Source organism: Tyto alba, unplaced genomic scaffold (assembly GCF_018691265.1).
Source record: "Tyto alba isolate M040663 unplaced genomic scaffold, T.alba_DEE_v4.0 Super-Scaffold_9, whole genome shotgun sequence".
NCBI classification, from domain to species: domain Eukaryota; kingdom Metazoa; phylum Chordata; class Aves; order Strigiformes; family Tytonidae; genus Tyto; species Tyto alba.
In genome coordinates this window covers 10364242-10388267 of record NW_024881330.1, presented here as the reverse complement: position 1 = coordinate 10388267, position 24026 = coordinate 10364242, and the positions used below count along the sequence as shown (strand labels likewise).

The 24026-nt window shown below is 37.8% G+C and overlaps 1 protein-coding gene across 2 annotated transcripts in view; it reads right to left on the bottom strand.

The window, feature by feature from the left end:
• Positions 1-8620: 8620 nt before the first annotated feature.
• The window catches only part of ADCY8 (adenylate cyclase 8), a 133195-nt gene continuing 117789 nt past the window's right edge, over positions 8621-24026 (bottom strand). For both annotated transcript variants that reach the window (XM_033005733.2, XM_033005734.2), the window contains 5 exons: positions 23116-23274; positions 19382-19528; positions 13102-13194; positions 10702-10816; positions 8621-9201 (listed from right to left, as the gene is read on the bottom strand). In XM_033005733.2, coding sequence (XP_032861624.2) covers positions 8714-9201; positions 10702-10816; positions 13102-13194; positions 19382-19528; positions 23116-23274 — 1002 coding nt within the window. In that variant the 3' untranslated portion in view covers positions 8621-8713. The remainder of the gene's footprint in view (positions 9202-10701; positions 10817-13101; positions 13195-19381; positions 19529-23115; positions 23275-24026) is intronic.

Genomic DNA, 24026 nt, shown 5'->3' with positions numbered 1-24026 from the left:
ATCCAAGTGAGATATTAGGACTTAACTTTTTCTCATCTTGGTGACAGAATTAGGTAATGGTGCAGTTTGGGAAGGGAAGGGGAAAAAAACCCTCTTGTCAGCCTTTGTGAGAAGCTTGAGAAATGCATCATGAATTACAGGTTGCAAACAGATAATTGTGTTATTTGGAAGATACTTTCTGAGTATTTAACATGCCTCTCTTTCTTTCCTCCACACAACTTCAGAGGAAACTTTTATTTGCATTCTTCTTTTACTACATACTGTGTTTTCTATTCATCAGAGGCTTTTCTGACTGTGGAACAAAAGCCTCCAGAAGCCTTGTCAGGCTGGGTATCTTATGTACATAATATCATATGCTTATATAAGAATGACAGGGAAACATCATTATAAGAAAGTACTCTTGTAGCAAACTCTTCACCCATTTAAATCAAGGCCACATTTTTAGTTATAAGGGGAAGTACAAGCACCTTAATTGTAGCCAAGGTCACACAACTCATCTACCACAAAGATTTCCTGAGATCTCACTAATTCCTCTGTGAACAGACTCCTGTTAAGAAACAAATGCTCTTCCCCAATGGGTCTTACAGCCCGTACTTAGAACGAATGCCACAGGGAGTTATTGCTCTGAGCAACAGGGTAAGTAAGGAGAAACAGCGCAGTGAGAGGTGGTGGGGTGGGAATGGTGGAAGGCAATTGAGAGAGTAATTCAATTATTTCCTGACGCTTGACTACAGAATTTTTTACTAAAAATCAATGAAGTTGTTATATAAGTGATAGGGAAGCTAAATAGCTTGGTAGAGTGTCTGCTAGTGAGCTGAAACACTGGTTTGCAATGCCCTCAGTGCCTTCCACAAAGAGAGACATCTAACAAATTATGTTTTTTTCTGGGCTCTGAATTAATGCATGAAATGGAAAAGGTTTGACTTCTTCATCTTCAGTCAGTATCAGAAAGAGCTGTGAAACATTCTCAGGACTGAAGATTTTGCCTTCTTCTCTTTTGGTTGTTTATCTCAGTGGTGAAGATATAATGCCAAATTAATGTATTTAGGGGAAAAAAAAAAATGTTGAAATATCCAGTCTGACTGTTGGGACTTCACAGATTGTAGAAAGCCTCATTGTTCCCCTATCAGTAGACTCAGGCACTTGTATTTGAATAAAGCATAATTTTCACAAAGGTTTCTATAATGTTGTTTTGAACTCTTCAGGAGATAATAGACTCACTGTTTTTCATGGTGGTTTATTCAAGTGGTTAATCACATTTGCTGTCAAAAGTACGTGCTTTATTTCCAATTTGACCTTGTTTAGATTCCCATCATCATTTTTGTTTTTCTTTTCTTTACTAGCTTACAAAGGTCTCAGGAAACTACTATTTTTGGCTCATGAAAGTATTCATATATTGGAATTAAATCAATTAACTCCAGTGAAGCATTCATTTCCATAAGCCACACTGCTTGACTCAGTTCTGCCAATGACCTCTAGCAGAATATTTATAAACAGCTATTTGTCATCTCTGACAGTCTTAAGGATCATGAGACCATAAAATCATAAAATTATTTAGGCTGGAAAAGACCTCTGAGATTATTGAGTCCAATCTCTAAACTAACACTGCCAACGCCACCACTAAACCATGTCCCTAAGTGCCACATCTACACATCTTTTAACTACCTCCAGGGATGGTGATTCAACCACTTCCCTGGGCAGCCTGTTCCAGTGCTTGACAACCCTTTCAGTGAAGAAAATTTTCATGATATTCAATCTCAGCTTCCCCTGGTGCAACTTGAGGCTGCTTCCTCTTGTCCCACCACTTGTTTACTCAGAAGAGACTGACACCCATCCTGCTACAACCTTCTTTCAGGTAGTTGTAGAGAGTGATAAAGTCTCCACTCAGCCTCCTTTTCTCCAGACTAAACAACCCAAATTCCCTCAGCAGATCCTCACTGGATTTATTCTTCAGAACCTTCACCACCTTCATTGTCCTTCTTTGGACACGCTCCAGCACCTCAGTGTCTTTCTTGTAGTGAGGGGCCCCAAACTGAACACAGTATTTGAGGTGGGGCCTCACCAGTGCTGAATGCAGGGGAACAATCACTTCCCTAGTTCTGCTGGCCATGGAGTAATTATTACAAAACTGTGAAACAGGTCTGAAAGAGCCTGACATCTAAAATGGATTTCACAGGAGACAGGTGCCAAAATCTGAAGTTATGACCTTGAGTAAAGGTGACAATGGCTGTTGTCTAGATGTAGCGTCTTCACCTTAAAGGAGGAACTCCGGTTGGATGCCAAGCTTTGCTCCAAAGACAGATTAAGGGGTTTGGGTTTTTTTGAATTTTTTTGTTTGTTTATTTCAGTTTTTGTTTGATTCTTTGTTTTAATGGTGATTTCTTAATGATTGGAACATGGAACAAAACCAACTTCTTCCAGACTGTGTTGATGCTAACATGCAATAATTTCTGACATCCACAATACATATTCCAGCATGGGTTTAAAAAAAAAAAAAAAAAAAAAAAAAGGGATAATATATTGGAGATGGAAGGATGCTTTTTGGACTCTTAATCAAAGAATACAAAGAAGTCCAAGTGTCTGAAAGTGGAAGTTCACACTGCAGCTGTTGTCATCAAATTTTTCTTTCCTGTATGCTTGTCAGGTGGTGCTCCACAAGAGAGAATACAAAGGCATGCCTAGCCCAGACTTCTAGTGTTGATATGCTTTGCATGGGAATACAGATTAAATGCAAAGGCAGAAACAAACGTGAACGTAAAACCAGTAAAACTGTGTTCTAGGGGCAATGAGTGGTACTGGTGCTCTCTGTGTTCACTGTGAGTTTAAAGCTGAAAATAAAATATTGACTTTTATCTGTAAAGTTCAAAATAGCTTGGAACTTGTTTCATGGAGAATTTTTTTTTTTTTTTTTTTTACATCTTTCCTAGGCTCACGAAGGGCCTTCTCTAGTCTTCTAGCTCTAAAAGTGATGGGAGCAGAAAGATGGGGTGAATTGGTGGCTGAGGTCTCCTTGCACACATGCTGTATAGGAACCTCCAGTTCATTGAACTGAGCGCAGAACACCTCTGGGAGGGAAGTATGGTGGAGAACCTTAAATTGCAATGGATAGATGGTCAACATTGTCTGAGAGGATAAGAGGAGGCCATGTTGTTTAAGTTAATTTTTAATTATTGAACACAGGTGTGGTTTTTGTGTCTGAATAAATTCCAAATGGATAAGCAGATTTCTGTTTGTTCTGCAGGAAGCAATAAAAAAACAAAAAACCAAAAAAAAAACCAAACAAACAAAAAAAAACAAACAAACAAACAAAAAAAACCAAAAAAACCAACCAAACAAAAAAACACAACAAAACCCAAAACAAACCCAGCAACAGAAGAGGATTTTTTTAGGCATGATTCCATGAAAACTTTCTTCCTAACATCCATACAATGGCTTCTAAGATGTAACGGGTCTTGCCAAGGTAATTTCCAGGAAAGGGGGAATTTAATAGGATGGCAGGTGATTGAAAGTTTCAGTGTCAGCTGTGGCATGGAGGGCAAGTATTCCCTGTGCCCTCATTAGCCTGTGAGGAGGTCTGGGCCAGCCAAGATGCTGAATGGCCATTAATAACAGCTTGCAGGTAACTAGGCTGTTAATGAAGAGAGATATAAAGGCACCAGATCGACCTACCTTGTGAGATAGGTCCTGGTAGGGTCTTCTTTCCACCATCATTCAGATGGGAAAACTTCTGGGCTGTAGCTCCCAGACTGCTAAAGCCCCTTGGTCTTCCTTTTCTCAGGAATAGGGCTATAGGGAAAGAGCTGGTGCCACTGGGAGCCTTGGTCTTACCCACATGAAGTGTGCTGACCTCAGAGAAGTAAATGTGACTCCTGGACAGAGCTTCAGAGCATCGATCTGGGCACATCCAGAGGAGGTAATCACCCATATGGAGCAAAATGACTTGGTGATTTATAGAAACTTAGAAAACTGACAGCCTGTCACAATAGTCTCTGTGAGGAAAGATGAGTAGGAGGAGGCTGGTCTATTTTTATTATGTTAAGTAACCGATGAGTTAATTAAAATGATAATTAATATCCAGTTGCTGTAAAAACACCCCTTGGTGTATCCTGTGTCACTGCTGTTGGGAGTGGGTTTTGCAATCTGAATTAATTTCACATGTATGTCAATTGCTTTAGAACCTTAGTTTTTCAGCAAACCAGCTGAGATTTCTTCTTCTTTTCTCCGTGTGACAACAGTGGTGTTTTGTTTTGTTTTTGTTTTTAAAATAATACTATAAAGCTGAAGGAGGCACTGATTTCAAGACCTTCAAAAGGTATCTGGGCTATGAAACAGTTAGATCTACAGCATATCACTGTTAACATTAATTATCAGCCAGAAAAAAAAAAAAAAAAAAAAACCAAAACCCAAACATCTTGGGCTGGGGGAGATCTGAATCATGAGAAGCAGCATGAATAGTATTTTACAGGAGATACTGTTTAACCAGCCCTGCACACTGCTGTCATTTTCACATGAAAGAGCTGAATGAATCAATCTCTGGATGGCTTGGTAGCTCTGACAGCCATCACCTAAAATACAGCTTAGTAGAAAATGGACGGGGAATTTTTTTTTTTTTTTAAATTGGGCCTTATCTACTAAGGTTATATAAACCAAGGAAATACTTTGTTCTACCACAAGAGCTAATGAGAAGATTCCTTAAATACTAACTGAACTGCAGTAAGTTTCAAGTGCCTAGAGATATGCATATTTAATTTTTACCCCTTCCCTCCCATCTGCTAACTGCTCCACTGTCATATTTTTTCCCTTCCTCCAGCAAAGCACAGAGCTGGGGAAACCGAAAGTGTTTAATTGTGTCACTGCTGTTGAGCAACAGAAAGAGATTGACGGGGAGGTTAATAAGTTGACTGTGCAATTATAACACTTACCATGTACCACCAATGTTGGTTAATGTGGTTATTTCCTGTTCTTCTGATCATTTCACTGTGTGTTCATCAAGTCAGCTCTGGAGCTAGGCTCTCTCCTCCCTGCGTTGCAGCTTGACAGTGTGCAGCAACAAGACATGTGGCTATTAGCCCCCTTTGCTGTGCTGCGTATTTGTATAAACTCCTTGACTCCCATTACACTTAGAAAAGTCTGCTGAAGTTCTGCTAATGAGAAAAGGATTAGATGAGTATTTTTTTTTTCTGCCCTTTTCAAAATGTGCAAATGACTGTGAAGTAATCAGAAATGAATTAAAGCTGAGGACAGTGAGTGATATTTTTCCCCTGTGTGCAAGGGATATTTTTTAAACTGCTTTTTTTCTTAGCACATGTTTCTAAATGGTATCATACCTATCATGATGTTCTCAGTAGAGGTAAACTCTCTTCTGTCTTGAGTCTTAATGTGAAGTAAGAGTGATACCTTGACAGATATCAGTACTTAACTGTGACTTTCTTGATAGTTATTACTAAAATCACTGAATGGCATAAATTAGTCAACAGTGAAACCTTTTAACTGTCCTGCAAACAGATGCTACAGATACGATCTTTACTAGAATATAGGAGTAATGGTTACAGTTGTGCCCATGAAGCATCACAGAGTAATGATTTTGGTACAGAACTACTGTCCAGGTAGACAGTCAATATTTCATCTGCTTTAATGATTGAGTACTTCAAAGTTGACATAAACTGCCCTTGATGTAGTTGATTGTTGATTTTCAGAGAAGAAAGCTGCGGATTTTAGCCTGTTTTAGAGAACATTTAAGTTGTCAGACTTTATGACACAGAACTTGTTGGGTGGACTGAAGTACAAATTTCTGATCAAGCATCTGGCTGCTGTTTGTTTCTCTAGCACACATTTGTAGAAATAAATAAGGTGATATCATAGAGTATAGTCAGTTTCTGCCAAGGCTTTCTTCTCTTAATAGAGAAATTCTAGGAAAGCTCTCAACATTGGCTAGTTGGTTTGGCCAAAGAGTTACAATATCATCACAATTTACCTTTATTAACCAGGCATGCATGTTTCAAATGATATTAACCAGGTGTTTCAACTTTATAATTCCTTCTTCTGTGAACAAGAAAGCCTGAAGATAGAATTATGACAGAAAGTTGAATACTCTAATGGTACCATAAAGTCATGGAGTAAAACTAGAAGGATAGGAGCATAAATAATAGATGCTGCTCCACTGAAAACAGATATTACAATGAGAAATAACATTGCTGAACTTTTAAGGTCATCACACTTGGAAAAGGAACAAAGCAGTGTAATTGCTGGGGTGAAAAATTGCTATTTAGTGTAGACAAATAGTCCCAATCAAGGATTTAATCCTTACTAAAAAATTATTTATGGTAATGAGCTGATTTAGAAAACTCTTTATCTGGTCAACACAGACTCAGGCTTCATTAGCAGACAATTTTGTTTGGGAATATAGTTATGCTAATGGGATTTTGAGAGGGATAACACAGGAAGCCACCTGTGTCTACTAGAAAAAGCAATAGATTTGTATCCATGCTAAGGAGCAGTGAAGTTGCCCTCACAGGTCCAGTCTCCAATCCTGTTATCTAGTTAACACCTTCCACTCACTGCTAATTGTCATTACAGAGGTTGGCAGCAGTGGTGAGAATTAAAAAAACCCATTCAGCTGGGATATTAGCAAGAATTAAATATTTGAAGAACCAAAGGAAATGAATCCATCTAGCACAGAAATAAGCTGTGAAGGAGAGGAAAGCTGTTAATGAGCTGTTTAAACCAGCCAAAATTTCCTTCTTTAGTGCTTCAAATACCATGGTAAATGTGAAATTAATTTAACTGCTTCTGGTGTTAGACCTTCCTTGTCTACATCTCCTACAGCATCAGCACTGGCCTGGATGAGCTGAGGGGCTCAGCTTTCCCTGTATGGCATAGAAAATTATATTTGTGGGGATTCAAAGGAGTAATCAATTTGGAATAAGAGCTCAGTTACTGGCAGCAGTCATCACTGGGTGTAACATTTCAGGCTGCTCTTTGCTCTCTGTGTTCAGACCCATCATTCAGTGATACAATTTTCTGTGGAAGTTATTTGGTCATTATTATTTTCTATTTCTGAAGATGATACTCAGCTGATTAAATTTTGCCTCACAAACCCTTTCATCAGGTTATTTTACAATGAAAAATATTATTTTTATCTTACTACAATTAAACACTTGCATGCCTTGCTGCCTTTTTTGTTAGTAAACAGTATGTCTTATAAAATATATGAATCAGGTTTTCCTAGCCATATTGGCCATCTTTTAATAATGTGCCTCATTCAGTGGTGATGCTCCCAAGAGACCTCAGATTTTGTTAAGGACTGGGCTACAGCCTGCAAAAAGCAAGGCCTGCATTTACAAAGAATCCATATGTCGCACTGTATTGGTAGTATGAGGTCTTATCTGGGGATAGATGTGTGATTACAGGTTCTGCGGCTTCCATCTGTGATTTACTTTAAAGATAATATTTACTGAGACAAACCCAGCTCCTTTGAGCATACAGACTTGATGAGAGGTTCATTTGTGCACTTTACAGCTCAGTATGAATCATGGCACTGATGCATATAGGAACCTGTGCTATATATTTACTATTTCCAAAGCACAGTTGATTAGCCATCCCCCCAAGTTATCCTCCTTTTGATATAGGGCTTGTAACACTTAGGTGTACCATTGTAACATCCCAGAAGGATTGTCTCTGTGATGGCACACAAACAATTTGGGGTATCCTCATTATTAGCCTCTCTTCCTCTTGGTGCAACTGAGCAGGAGTTTAGCAGTGAGCTTTACCTCCAACTGTACTTCAGCACATACTCATTTTACAGCCTCAGAGAACCCTTGTTTGGGTGAGAACTCAGACTGGTGATGGGGTTAAGAGCTAAGCTCTGGAAAGTAACTCCAGAGAATTTGATTAGTTCCTTGACTGGACAATAGATGCAGCTGTAGGCTCCAGACATGTCATTCGAGGTGCAATTCTGTCTTCAGTTCATAGGTGTCTTGTGCTGGTCGAGATACCATAGTGCATTTGGGCCCTCCAAACAGGACTGACAGATATGACATAGCGCCTACAGAAGAGTCTTGACCTCCTGGCTTGGGTGCAAGAGGTCAGGTGGATACCAACATGTAATTTATCTGTCTACATTGCCATCACCCTCTTGTGAGGAGTATACCTTAGGCTAGTCTAAGAGCCCACAGTCAGTGGACTTGATGAAATCAGTGGATTTAGGGAAAGATTCATCTCTTCTATCTCCCAGATTCTCACATCTGGGCAGATATCACACCTTAAAATCCTTTGTATGTAGCAACTAACTTAGATGTATATAACTCTACCTGAAGGTAATTAAAGGTGAGAAGAACCTACTCAATCTCCTTATACCTTTGCTTTCAACCAAAAAGTGTGGACAGTATTGCCTCCTTTCCCCATCATTAACTCCCTACATGTTTTATGTTCTACATCCCTCTAGTAAGAGGATTATTTTTTGCCCCTTTCTGCAAGTAGCTGACACAGCGGTGTCCTGCAGTTACTATGTCTGGAGATTCGGAGGTTAATCACAGCTTGGGGTAGAGATGCTGGAACCATTTGTTAAAATGTAGGAATTTGAATCTTATCAAAATATCACACCAAAAAATAATCACACTTGTAAAAAAAATTAAACCCTTTTTATTTGTATATTTATTTTTATATATAAAAGAAATAATAATAAAAAAAAAAAAAAACACAAACAAAATTATGATTATGGCAATTCAGTTTTGTCAGCCCCCTCTGCCTGGACTGCTGCCTCAGATCCACTGGGAGTAAGCAAAGTCCTCCGGTTATAATGTCCTTTTATGATTCCAGAGTTATTGTTCTCATTAAGGATTTGCTTCTGTTTTTGCCTGTTAAGAGACTGTACAAGTCCTAATACAACAGCTGCTAATGAGTACTGTCCAGTCAGTTTTCTTGGTTGTAAGATTAAAGGATTTGGTTGAACTCTTCCTAGAAGAAAATATGTTTTGATCTTTCCTTCCTGCTCACTGATACCTTTGACATAAATCTCTCCTCGGTAATCGAAGGCAAATCCCCGGTCCTTCAGGATCAGATACGTTTCTTCAGGCACTTGAATTCTGTCACTAACACCTGTGCTGTCCATTCGACTTGCTAAATTAACTGTTTTGCCCCAGATATCGTATTGGGGTTTCTTAGCACCAATAACTCCTGCTACCACAGAGCCATGGCTAATCCCTATTAAAAAATTAAAAAAAAAAAAAAAAAAAAAAAAAAGAGAAAAGATAGTCAGTTAGAAAAGAATGACTGAAAACCGTATTTGAACTTAAGAACAAGATGAAGCCTAGTTCATATACACTTATATCTAAGCTTAAGGAAGAGGTGTATATACAAAGAAAGTAAGAAAAGAAAAAAAAAAAAGGGCTAGAAAACATGAAAAGTGATATCCAAAGAGTTATTTTACAGGACTTCTGTCTCAGTGGAACCACCATACTTACGTATCATTTGTATTCTGCACACTATTGCCAAGGCTCCTGCAAACTGACTCTTATGTAGTAAGAAAGATCTCTCTGAAAGGATCTTTCTGGGTCTGCAGTTGTTGAAGGCAACCTTGTTAGTGTTATACAGTCAAGAAATTACATTCTTATGCTCCGTGAAGTGAAAAGATTCAAGTATTTATGAAGTTATTGAAAGAGTATATCTTGTAAGGTTGTTACATAAATTCAAGATAAGAAATAATACCGAAAAAACTGTTTTTCTACAGCAGTGATTTAAGAATACATTTAACGAGTGAAAGGCACATCTTTGGGAAAAGGATCTTAGTTTTTTAGTTATTTTTTTAAGAATATTTTTTAAAATTGGTGATAGAAATTATTTTCAAATACTGTTGCATTCATGCTTTATGAAATCTTTGCAAATGATCCATACTCACTAAGAGTGGATGCATGTTCCCTGAGAAATCTCTACTATTTTCTGTTCAAAACTGTTAGAAAGTGCATATTACATATAGTGATGCTTCAAACCTCCTTGCTGTGACGGATTAATATACTTCAGCTTTTTAATGGCAGAGTTGTCTGTAAAGGACGTGTTTCTTCCAGGTGTTTTTTGTTTTGGTCAGTGATCCATTCAACATGAGAAGCCATCAGATTTACTCCTACCGTGTGCCATGTGTTCAGGCCATCTTTTCATGTCATATCCTACTAGCCACCCAGGATATCATTCCAGAGTAATAGGTTCCCCATCACAGCAATTCAGCACTGCTGCCACTGGTCAGGTCAGAACTGGAATTCAATTTTTGTGCAAAACCAAACTACTACATACAGGGTTTAGGATAAACTACTATTAGTCATTTACTGAAGAACCTAAAACAGGTTGATTAGAGATTGTGAAAACTAGCATCAGGCTTGGGGTTATCGCTGGGCTTCCCAGTTCACTTTTTGTGTTATATCTATGGGCTCTTGTCCAGACTTGCTAAAGGCAGTAGCTTAACTATGCTACCCATTCACAATTCACTATAACTTAGAACTCCTGCAGTCCCCAAATCAGGGCCCATATTCTGCAGATGGAGTATTTCTTATTTCTAACTTTGCTTAGAATTAAGTCAATTTGAAAACAGAGGATATAGTATTTGGAGTCTGTTAAATTGTACATGTCCTTGCAATGCTCCTGGGGTGCACTTAGAGTTGCATCCTTGTAGACAAAACCTCATTTTAGTTCTCATGTTTGAACTTTGCTTACCAATACGGAGTTCAAAGTTGTTAAATGAATGCTTGTTGATCTCCTGTATGCTTTCATTCAGAGCTATGGAGAAGTCAGCCAGAGCACACAAATGCCCCCATTTGTCTTCACATTGCTGTGGAGTAAATTATAAACCAGTATGTTAGAAAAGTTTTCCATTTGCCCAGTGTCACTCATCCCAAACAAGTACCAAATATCTGAATTTGGAATTTTTAAGAACAGTCTCAACATACTAAATCCAAATGTTGTAGGGTATTATTAATGGTAAGGCTTCCCAAGTATATTATGTCACTTGCATACCTGGATACAAAGAAACATAGCATGAAATACCAAAGAAAGTAATTTCCTGCCAATAATTTGACAGGCAGTCATGGGAGTTAATCTAAGGTTGAGAAAGCTTAGGTGCAAGGGTCAAAAAATAGTGAGAGCCAGGGATGACCCACATAAGCCAGAAGTATAGCAAAATAAGTAAGATGTAATTCTCCTTTGCTGAAACTGTCACCCAGGAAAAACACCAGTTCCAGTACTCTCAGGGATGGAATAATGACAGGAACAGCAAGGTAAGCCAGGCAGCCTGGGACTGGTTGACTGGGAGAAAAAAAGGCTGTTCTGTAGCTCATTAATTGTCTGTGCTTAGAGCAGTCAAGCCACTCCCGGCTCCTTACCCTCTGTTTCCATTCCTACGATGCAATTAATATACAAATGGGGACCAGGAGTGGGCTTTAGTCTTCACAGAACACCAACAGAGCAGATGATGAGGCAGAGACTCTCAAGGAAGCACAGGGACCTCCTTACTTGTTTCTTTGAGTAAGCAGTAGAATAAGGAACAGTCATGGTTTTGGCTCGATAGTGGTATGATCTCATCTCATCTATTCTGAAGCCAGGTAATTCTTTCACCAAACAAATTTCTAGTCCATAGGAATGATGCATTGCAAGCCCCCCTGCCCCTTGGGTCATGCAATTCAGTCCTTTACAATTATCATTATCCTCGGTGTTTAATACTAAACATAAGCATCTCCCTGGTATCACCCTGTCCACACTGTGTTCCGTCCTTGTCCTCAGCCTCATTCAATTTGCAGCAAGAAAACCTCCATTGTCAGCCCTCACCTCTTAGATGCTCACAAGGTAACAGATGTGTTATGTATGAAGATAAATATATTTAAAACATACATAAAAATTCCATTTGTCTATTACAGTTCAAGAAAAAGGATGAGTTAATCAGTCTTGGAAATGCAGTAAAGATTTTATCCCTTTGAATTTTTACCCACATCAAGTCAAAAGAAGGAGCTGTGTAGCTATAACTAGCTACCTCTGATGTTCAGTCCTTCTTCACTCATCTCTGCACAGAAGCATTTTGAGTTGGAACAAACAAAAATCTCATGCATGTCTAGTTTTGTGGGTTTCTAGTTGACAGCATCAGTTGTTACTCTGTAGGTGGGAGATGCTCAGCTAGTTACACCCCACATGTTTTATAAGATATTGTAAACAAACAATGGAAATTCTCTAGTTTATAAAGCTCACACTAATCTGGCTTCATTTTTCTGGCAATTGTAAACAACATGGGCACATGTGATTCTCACTCTGTGATTGATCTGGGGCAGCACACCCTTTATTGCAGTCTCCTTCTTTGGGGAGAGGCACCAGTTGCCAAGCAAGATAGATTTCAGCAACAGCAGACTTCTTGATGTATGTGTTTTAGAGCCTCATCTTATTCATCTGGAGACGCCATTTCCAGGCATATTATTGGGTGTAATTATGAATGGATTTCTCTCTGACTTATATGAGATTTATGGCTGTGACTGTGCATATGTCCTCTGTGGTCGACTTTTCCCTCAGCTTGGTTTGCACTTCTGCAAGTGAAGGCAGTGTGCATGCTTCTGGCTTTGTGATGTTCTTCAGTTGAACTGATGGGTCTGCTTTCTTTTTGATGTATAGTTTATTGCACTGTCTATAGACACACAGCTACATCATCACAAAAATGTGTAAATGCAATCTTACACTTGCATAAGTATGCTGTCAGTTAATACATACTCTGTCTTCATAGATTACTGGAGGCTGTCAGCCAGATTCCAGTCTGAGTTACACTGGTAACTTAACAGTATGTCCAAAGATATAGATAGACCTGCTCTGGATTCACATCAATGCGATTGAAATGAGATTTTCTATTTTTTCCTCCTATAAACCTAAATTTGAAGAAAGAATTCATATGGTTCTTGTTCCAAGCACAAGATGACATTTCAATTCACAAAGTGCAACTGTTGTCTGCTGGAAGACCCAAATTTTTATTTTCTTTTAGCAAACACAGCTCTGTGAACGTCATAAAGATAACATTGATATTCCCTAATATGAATGGTTGGACACACTAAAAGATTTGCTTCTTAAAGAAAACTATTCTCTTACCTGCTTTTCAGGTGATAATCCTGACACTGCCATGTACGTGCTGCCAATTGTTTTAATTTTTTCAATATCTTGAAATCTCTCTTCACCTAATAACTAATACATATGTAAAAAAACACTGTTATTTCTGTAATTCTAGTGCAAAATGCTTCTACAGATATCAGAATGAATTATTACACTCATGGCATCTTCCAGCTGGTCACAACAATCAGTTCGTTCTGGGTTCTGGGACACACTGGGCTGGGACTCTTTGCAACATAATCTTCTCATAGAGTGCATTCAAGTTAAATTCTGCTGTGCTCTTTAAAGCTGTTCAATAAATCACATAATGGATAATAGAAGACATGTATATTCCAGTCTAACTTAAGTGCAGATGAGTCCTGCCTCTCCTGAGGTATAATCAACTGAAAATTAGTGAAGACAAACTCTGTGTATGCATGTGTGAAGAGAAGAAGACTTGATCACTTAAAAGTGTTCTTAAATCTCTCTTGGAGGAACTCGGTTTGCAAATTAAGTGCTGCAGCAGCAACAATTCAGGTGATGAGACCAGTGTTAAAGGGAATTCAGTCCACTTAAAATAATAATTTTAACCATCTTACATGGTTAATTCATAGAGGTAGATGCCTCTGAAAAACTTCTATGAGAGATTAAGTCCTGTATCCCATGCTTCCCTCTACTTATTGTCAGACCCAACACTGGTATGTCCATTGGGTCTTTCAGTCTGCAGTTTTGTTATGTATCTTCCCCTTCTAAAAAAAAAATACAGGGAACCAGTGGGCAGTGGTAAACTCCTGTATCTATTTGAGATAGCTCTAGGTGCTAAGTAGGCATAAAGAACTTGTCATATTGAGAATCTGCAAGAGGAAGCATAAATCTAGTCTAGTGACTAAAGAAATGAGTGGTGTGGGAGTGACAGTTTGGTCCCTATTCCAAGACCATATTCACAGTTTAACTTAGGACTTTCCATGAAATAGAAGCTAAAGCCTTACATTCCTTGAGAGACCTAGGCAGAGTTCAGGTTGTGAACTCTATCAATGGCAGCAGGGCTTTACGTGGGATATGGACACATATCACATCATCACATGCTTAAAAAATATGTATTGTTGATGTTAATACCAAAATACCCTGGGAAACTTCATAATAAGCAGTATGGTATCTGATAAATTTAGGTATCAATATGGTTAAGCAGTCCTGGAAGAAAAAAAAAAACAAAACAGTTCACAGAGAAAAGGAATTTCAAACTTTCAGTTCTAAAGGCTCAACTTAGTTGGGATTTAAATGAAAAAAATTCTTGCTGTGGTCAGGCAGAAACTAAATGAAGCATTTCCCCCTTTTTATATACAGCCGTGCATTCTTTTTTCATCTTGTGAGTTTGAGTTTCCTGTCAATTAAAAACTAGAGGGATTATTTCATTCAAAGGGAGAAACATACCAAAAGCACAACATTAAATATCCCCTGCCATTTAACTAACCACAGCATACGTCAGCCGGAGCGCCGGGGTCTTGGAAGCCTTGCTGTTCGTGTACAGATATCGCACCATCTGTCTTTAATGGGAGGCTGCACAGCACTGCATGCGGGGAATACAAAGCCATATGGTTAATGGCTCCCTTCCAAGTCAGGAAAGTCCAAAAACTTGACCTGCTTTTCATTTTCCTTCAGACTGCCAGAAAAGCCCATTATCTACGTTTCCCTCCTACAAGGGCAGCTCTTTCAACTGCTCTCTTAAAGAAAAAGATCATTTCTTGTAGCTCTGTTTTTGTGAGCGGTCTGAGAGCACCAGGTGTGTGGACAAAGGGAGAAAATGGTCTTGGTTAAAAACAGCCTATATTTTCACTTCCAGATGGTTGCTGGAAGCAACAGCAAACAGCACAGTAATTTAAAATATATGATAGATATCTAAAATGACTCTTTTTAAGAAGGAAAGAATCTATTGGCTGTGAGGGAGTTTAGAAGCTATAATCCCAAGTTATCTTTTTCCTTCTCATTCATTATTGTTTCCAAATTTCTATTTTTTTTTTCCTGCTTTACCCTGTCTGTTAGTTTTTTTTCTTTCTTCAAAGAATGGTTTATTTACCAGTTACTTTCCTCACAGTGTGACGGGATGATGGATTTTGATACTGGGGAAAGATATTCTAACTCAGTCCTAAATCAGCTGCTACTTGTTATGACATTTTAAATAGGCTTGCTAATTTACCAAGATAGTCCAGGGAACATTTTCAAAAACCAGAATGTGGTTGGTATCTGAAAAGCAACTAATGGCTTGATGCTGTAATTCATGTACAGCCAAGGTTATATGGTGGTTAAACTCTCAGATATACACGTGCAATGAAACACGTACAAAGTAGCACAAAAGTGAATGTTCCAGGACATGACACACAATTGCAAAGTAATCAGTGAAGTCTGAAAGCGGGATCCTGCACTCTGCTGGAACCTCTATTTGTGGCAACATAATATATTTAAATCTGCTGTCATAAACACAGTGTAAATCACTGCAGGATAAAGAAAATGGGGGAGGGGGAAGAGCACACGAACTAGAAAGCTCTTATTAAAGCACAAATCCCAACTGTAACATCACTAAAATACATAAATAATAGATTTTAAAAGCTAGGAAGAATATTACATTAAAAAAAAAAAATTCCTTCAAGACTCATAATCTTCAGAGGAAATGATCCAATAAATTTTTTTTGGTTCAACTTCTCTAAGAATGGGAGTTTAGCCCTGTATGTGTCTTAAGACTACAATGAAATAAAAAATGGGTAATTATAAAAGTAGATTTGCAATGTTCATGCTTGTTTTTTTATATACAAAATAGTCCTGCTCAAGCTTCCCTGAAAAACCTCCAATGGCTTGTTCCAGAACAGCATGAGTTTTATGATGGTAAAGTATGGGACCTGATGATCCCATGTGGATATCTTAAATCACCTAGAATATCTCAAATGGCACCAGGTACCAATGTCTTACACTCATGTGCTAAGGCTTCTGCATTTGGGCATCTCTACAGAGGTGTTCACGTGGTACTGAGGAGCAAAGTTTTCCCATGATTAACAGATACGCTCTGCTCTCCAGCTGCACATCTGCATTCTGCTTCCAGGGCTCTATTGAGATCTTAGCAGGAAACATAATGAAAACAAGGAATAGTGACATCATGTAGTGTCAGTCAATAGTTACATGGAATCATTACTGGCCCTGAGACATCATACTTGAAATGACTTCTGGTTCCTTTTCCATGGGTAGGATTACTCACTTCAGTTGTTCTGTCTGGCATATCCCCTTTCAGATTGCTTAGACAGAATAAACTAATGGCATGACCATAGTGAAAGTAGGTTAGAAGTCAGCAGGGGATCACATAATTTCATTTATTAACCACACCAAGAACATATCTATTATTCAACTAAACATGTCTGGGACATAATATGGTCTCTAATTAGGTCCTTTATTAATTACAGAGCAGGTGTTAGGGGCCTGAATGTAATATTGTGTTAGGGCTTTTGATGAAAACCTTGTCTTCAATAATCGCCACAGCAGCAATGGAATTTTGTTGTGAAGATTATTATGAATGTGCATGACAGAATATCTTAAATTAATTCATAGCAATGGGCTTTGCATTAAGTTTGAGCTATAATCATTTTAATCAGATCTGGAAAGAAAAACAAAACTATTAATCAAGAAACATGCTGACAGCTGTGCAAGATCTCAGAGATAAGAAGCAGGTATTTATACCTATAGGGAAAGCAGTTCAGGATCTTACGACATTACAGAGCTCTTCCCATAGGAGAGTAGTTTTGTTTCCTACTAAAATGCAGTCATGCATCCCCTGTGAATTCTTCTGTTTCCCACTAGTAATTTTAGTATCTGACCAATTATATAGATAAACTCTCCATTTCATTGTCTCTCAGAGTTTGGTAGTCTTAACCCTCGTCCAGTTTTTATGAGCTACCACTCTATGAACATTCCCCATGCAGATGTCCAGGATGAGGAATGATGAAGGTGTAGTTAAGACTCTGATCTGGGTTCATATTTGGGTTCTAGCTTCTCCCATTGGAAGAGGAATCTTTGTTTTCAAAAACATGCAGGAAACTCAACTACCTTTTTGTGCCTTTGTTTTCCACTTATGAAATGAAGATAACATAACTTCCACCAGAAGAGCAAACTGAAAATACATTCTTGAAAACTTGTGAGAGGCCTGAAGTACTTGCTGCTCAGGATGGAATGAAAAAAACAGATTTTTTTTTTTTTTTTTCCCCTAATCTCTTTTTCTCAGTCATATGTCTTCTACTTTCATCTTTTCCTCCAGTACCTTCCTCTGAAGCCCTTGGAGATACTTGCTCTTCAAAGCAAAAAAAACTCAAACCAAAACAAAACCTCTAGGCCAGATCCTCAAAGAGAGATAGATGTTTAAAGCAGGACTGAGGTAGAACAAAATAAATTAAAAAATAAACAAATAAAAAAAAACCCAAACCAACCAACCAAACAAAAAAAATCCCAACACTGAATCTTAAATCTTCATTCAGCTGTATTCTAAATCCTGGAAAGGTCTGAACTCTGTCAATACATCAGTTTTCTGGAAAAAAAGCTTTCTATAAGCTTAATCTATGGGCAGAATCCTGGTCCAGGTACAAAGACTAAGTATACCTTCTCGTCTTCTCTCAAAAACTCAATCTTTTGCACTCTAGTAATGTTTTTTGAGTTGAGAGCCAAAGTGATAAAAGATGTTCTCTTGTTTCAAACCACAACCTAAGTGGAGATTTTTCCATTTTAGATAATTACTCCATGGTTATGTAGCTCATGTGGGAGGTGACATCCAGATTCAGCTCCTTTTGAAGGAAAAAATTCTGTTTTCTTTAACTGCATCTTAATTTTAAGCTGACAAGATACTCATAATTTCTCCAGTTAATACTCTACCACAATACAGAAATAAATTTTAAAATTCCTTGGGATATACAGAGACTAGACAGGACATGGTTTTCTTATGTAGGATTTTTACTGTTTCTCAATGATTTCTTGCTATCTGTGTGCCCTCTCCCCTGCTGTCCAGTTTAGTACTAATCTTACTTTGCTCGGTAGAATTGTTAAAAGGATGACTTTTTCCCACTTTAAATAACTTATCCAAAACCAGAATCACAAACCAATGATACCACCACCACCTCCCCCTTTCCCCTCCTCTTTTCTGTCAGGACCATTCCAATCTGGCCCACAGATCCAATCTCACTGGTAAGTAGAGATGGCTCAAATTCTACTTCTACCACTTGAAGAACTCAGGAGGACTACACACTCCTGAAAACTGCTTGTAGTATATAGGTTAAAATTCCTCATGCTAGGTAATTTTGGCCTTACTTTTTCACTATTCCTAGTTGTAAAGTTTTTTCAAAGCTCCTCATTGGTCTATCCTTTGTCTCCTTTCTTAATTCCTCTTGGGCTCACTGCCAGACATGATATCACCTGTCTAAGCTTCCTTACTAACTAGTTGGTGTGCAAAACCAAGAATGCAACTTGCTCCTAACTTCCTCTTCACTTTCCAGGTTTTCTTTGTTTCCACCTGGCAATAGCTACATTGGGGATCTGCCTTTTCTTCTGTTTATCTTATCCCCTGCTTAACTCCCTTTCTGAAAATCAGTGGACAGGATACCTAAATAATAAATTATTTTTCCTTTCTATGTCCTTTTATTTATTTTTTTATTTTTTTTTAAATTTCTCTTCACCTCTGAATTCCTGAGTAAAGCAAGCAGCTTTATTTCATTTACCTTTGCATAACATACCTGACCAGACAAGCATGCTCAGCTAATATGTCAACACATTTCAGTCTATAGCAAACATTTATTTGAGCTGTGTGCTTCACATTTAACTTGACACTGTTTTAGCTTTAACATTCATTGATTCCATTCAACTAATGTCTTCAAAACAACATCTTTATCTGTTTGGATTTAGACCACTACTTTCTAGAACTGTTGCAAATATCTTCATCCTTCTTTCTTCATCCTTCTTTCTTCTACAGATCTAAGGCTTGTTCTACTTCTAGATACCCTGGAGCAGGTAGTGCTTTTATTTCTGCATGTTTATACTCAAGTAACTATTGATTTCAGTATCTATCTCACTAGGTCATTCAGAATAAAGTTTGGCAAGATGAAGTACAAAAAAGCAAAATACACAATTCTAATTGGAGTAAAAAAATCAGACAATTATTGCAAGCAGAATAGTTATTAAATTTGATAATTTAGGGTGATATATTTGGTATTTGGGAATTTATCATTTAAACACTATCAGACCTTTTATTAGCTGGTATTACCTCATCAAAGTCTGCAATGATTTCATTCAACAGGCGCAGACATTCTACTCCTTGGTTATTCATCTCGGTCTGGGAATAGAAGTCAGCAAATCCAGGAATAGAAGCAAACATCACACCAACAGCATCATAGGACTGAGAGTATAATTCCTAAAAGAACAATGATGAAAAACTAGTTGAAGTAGTAATATAGGGAAGAGAATGTAATTGGCTGCAATTAAAATCTTTCTTATTTTTTCCATGCACAACATCTTAATATCTGAGATTAACATTTGTATATTGTTAGACAAGTTCAGCAGGCTGACAGCTCTCACATTTTTATTGTGGGTTATATGCAGGGTTTGCCCTTTCTTTGAAAGCCTGCTCTTTCTGCTTCTGAGGTCAGGGGGGCTACACCAGCAAAAATGAAATAGAATTTTTCATTTTTTTTTTACATGGGGAACCACTTGAAGAAATGAAGGATTCGTTTGCAAGTATGAATACCAGAGAAACAAATGCTGTTAGACAATTAAAAGGAACCTAATGGTTTTTTTAGTTGTTATTGTTTAACTCTGTTTCATAAATGTTTGCATTGACAATATTTTTCTAAATTTGTTGATTAACAGGGATCAGATGGGACCATTTAAAGTGTCTAACATGACCTCTTTTTAAAGAGTTCTCTCAGTTACCACATTTTCTGGTGGATAATTTATGCTTCGCACTACTGCAGCTCTTTACCAGTTTGTTTATTCACAGGTTTTCAGATATCCCTTACTCTGTGGTAAACTGTAGTTCTCCTAAGGTGACTATGGATCTATTTGATTCCCTGGATTTGGGAGAGGTTCCTGTTATTAAGGTTTGAAAGGAGGGAGAAACAGAAGTGAGGTTGATAATGGAGTTACTGAGGACAGAAGGAAGCTTATAAAGGATCGAACACAGGATTCTGTTAGGATAAAGTTTGCTTAGGGATAAGATTCTACTTATGTTATTCATATAATTCACTCTGGTACTGAATGACAGATTATTTATGGATGTGTTCTTGTCATTATGTATGTGAAAATGCGGTCAGTTCTCTGAACCCAAACAAATTCTTAGGAACAAAATTAATTTCACCTTTAAAAATGCCAAGGACAGAGTCCCTGCCCCCAAAATTCCTGGTATGCTTTTCTAGTGGCTTATATACCACAACCGTATGCATTCTTTTTTGTTTATTTTTTCTAGCTTCAATTTCTGTAATTTTACCCGATGGCGGATACTTTCATTTCTGGTCTGGGACTTATGACATTCTGACCTGGACTAGTTGCTCTCAATGTTCTTGTTAGTGTGCTTCAGGAAATTTTTGTGCTTTGGTCTCATGATAAAAAGTCTTATTGTTGGATGCCATACACCTGATGTGAACATCTCAGGCTCCTCTTCTTCCTTCATCCTGTTTCTCCCTAGAAAATCATCCTGAACCCCTGCCCTGCACTTTGCTATGCTGTTAATGCTGCTACTTATCTACACTGCTTAACAATGTGTCCTATAGTGAAAGTGGAAAAATTCTGCTAGTTTCCAAAGACATTGCAAAGCTTTGATTGAGAAAAAAAACATGATTTGAGTCCCTTCGTGCCTTTACAGTTTCTTTCACTGAATAACATCTTGCACGGGCATAGAAGCCATACTGTAAGGAAAACTCTTATTCCTTTTCATAGGTATAGAAAAAAAATAATACACATGTTAGTTCATGGATGTTTTTGGAAGACTAAACAATATTTGCTAGGAGAAGCATATACACACTCAGGCATACTCTTTCCTCAGATCATGAAGATAGAAAGCAACTGGCTGAGCCTTCAGCTGCTCCATCTTTCTATTTTTGGTAAGAAGCATCAAGACAGAAATAATACATCCTTGAGAAAATGCTTACAGTACACATTTGGGAATTATTTTTTTTTGAGAGCAGAGATATTAACTTAATGGCCAGACATGAACTGCAGGATTGATTGTACTGAAATCTGGTAGATGTTACAGCCAGCCAGCTCATGCATAAATCATTCCCAAGTATAGTCACTTTAGAAATTGCCTTACAAAAAGGAGGGGTGGTGGAATGGAATTCAGTGGCAAATTATTGAAGCATCAACAGTGATCCACGGGGCATCTGTTTGCTTCTGAAGATTACTATGTATGTGAGTGTATGTGAATGAATGTATAAGCAAGGACATGTATTCCCTGAAAATCCATAATGCAGATATGCCAGAACACACTCATGGGTAGTACTGGGGTCTGCTCCATTTACAATGCAGCATTTTAACCTGGCTTCTTTCATGCACACATTTTCTCATGTGCAGAACAGTGTTGTTATGGCAGTTTAATACCCACAGAGTGTAAAATTCCTCAGGAGGCTGATTTCTAAAGTGCCTTTTCCTGTAGCTTCTCACTATGCTGTACTTCCCTAGGTGATATTTGAAATTGCATCTTCAGAACACAATGATTCCTCATTGTGCAGTCTAATTCATCTGGCTATATCTATTTCCAAAATGTGTAATCAGAAAAGGGTAGCCTTGATTTCTTTTTCCTGCACAGTGAATAGATATGTCAGTGCTGGCAACCTGAATCTTGTAATCTCTTCATTATGAAAGATAATTCCAACATTACATGAGAAAATTACAGTTTCATCATACAATAGCCTTTATTCACAGATAATGATGTAATACACATTTGCCTTATTTCAGATAAGGAATAAGTGATTTACTGCTGATTTCGAAAACAAATTCTGGACTTTCTTTTATTCCTTCATCAACCTCTCTTCAAATTCTGTTTTAGGAATACCCAGTGACTCCATTATCAAGCTTTTCTTTCCATATTACAAACACTCTTTAGGAACATAGTCACAAACCATGTTTCTGAAATGGGTGTTTTGTTAACTGCCCAAAGAGGTAATTCAGGGGCAATAGGAAATGGCAAAAGCGTTCTTTTGGATCTGAAGATGCAAGAGACTCAGGACTGTTGCAGCCTGTTGCAGAGATTCCTTCCGTAAAACTGGTAGGGCTGTAATAATACTGATGCAACATTGGGCTATCTTAATTTTACACAGGCATTTTGTTAAATTCACACAGATTTTTTTATAAATACTAAATTTTCATAAACTTATGGATTGAAAGGGACCTCTGAAGGTCATCTAATAGAGTTCCCACTCAAAGCAGGGCCAATTAGGTCAAGTCTCTCATGGCCTTGTTCAGTTGAGAATTGAATATCTTCAAGACTGGAGATTTCACAACCTCTCTGAGCGCCAATACAATTATCACTTTCCAAGGATTTTTTTTTCCCTTTAACTGAAATTTATCTTCCTGAAACATGTGTCATTGCCTCTTGTCCTTACACTGGCATGTTGCAGAAGAGTTTGTCTTCTCTATAAACACCCATTAGGTTATTGAAGACGATGATATCCTCTCTCAGCCTTTTCCTCTTAAGGTTGAATAAATCCATCTCTCAGCCTCTCCTCGTATGTCATGAACCCCAGTCACCTTGATGGCCCTCAGCTGGACTTGCTCTACTAGGCCCATGAGTCTCCCACTGATGAGCACGAACCTGGAAACACCACTCCAGATATGGTGCATAACCCTTTACTATAAATCATGTTTTTTTAATGTGGGTCAGATACCAAATATTGTCAGTATTTGTGTAATTAAACCTATTGGGAGCTAAGTTCTAACAATTTCTTAACAGATCTGCTTTTCTTTTGCTAATTAGACAAAAGTATCAAAAATAAAACTGATACATACTTCATTATCCCGATCTTTCTCCAGGAAGTGACGGGCAACGTGACTGGGTAAAATATTCCGTAGCATATTTTCATTGTGCTCCCTTAACTCCTTCATTTCATTGATTTCTTCTTTTGCTTGAACACGCCAGAGAAAATCCAACCTTGCTGTGTATTCTAGCTGTAGTTCCAGAAAGAAAAATACGGCAAATATAATACCCGACAAGATAAGATTACGGTTTGTATTGTCATCCTGGCAGATTCCTCCTGTCATGTAACCATCGTCAGTGCTGCTGAAGAACTTTGACACTGAAAGAATTTGATTTCATTGCCAGAAAAAATAATTATTTCTTTGCCTTGTGTATGGTGAATGTCTCAGAGGAATCTTGGGCAAAATAATATTTGTCATATTATTACTGCTATAGTCAGTGGCTAGAAAATATCACAAAATTATTTTCCTTTTAAACACCTCTTTATTAGTTAGAAAATGGAGTCAGGCATGAGATAAGGTATTGGAAGATATTAGTATTGGTATGTAATAAATATTTTCCCCTTTTCATATGTGTTTTCAAATGAAATGATTTTAATAAGAAAATAGCAAAAGGGTCAATTCTAAACACTTTGCAGAGACAGGTAGTTTATTTTTCAAGAATTAGCATCTTTCAACAAAACTATATATAACAGCCCAACTCACTCTCAGACAGGACTTTGAAATCTGTGACACCAAAATGAGGTAGTTCTACTTTTGGGATATGTAAATATTTACAATTTAAGTATTTTTAAAAATAGTGGAAGACATGCTATTTGATACCCTCTCAAATACTCTGTCCCTGATGTATTGTGGATCCAGTATCTGCAATCAGAATTTAGTACATGCACAGTGGCAGTGCCCAATACCCTCAGCTACAAAAAAAAGTTAATTGGTTCTCAGTG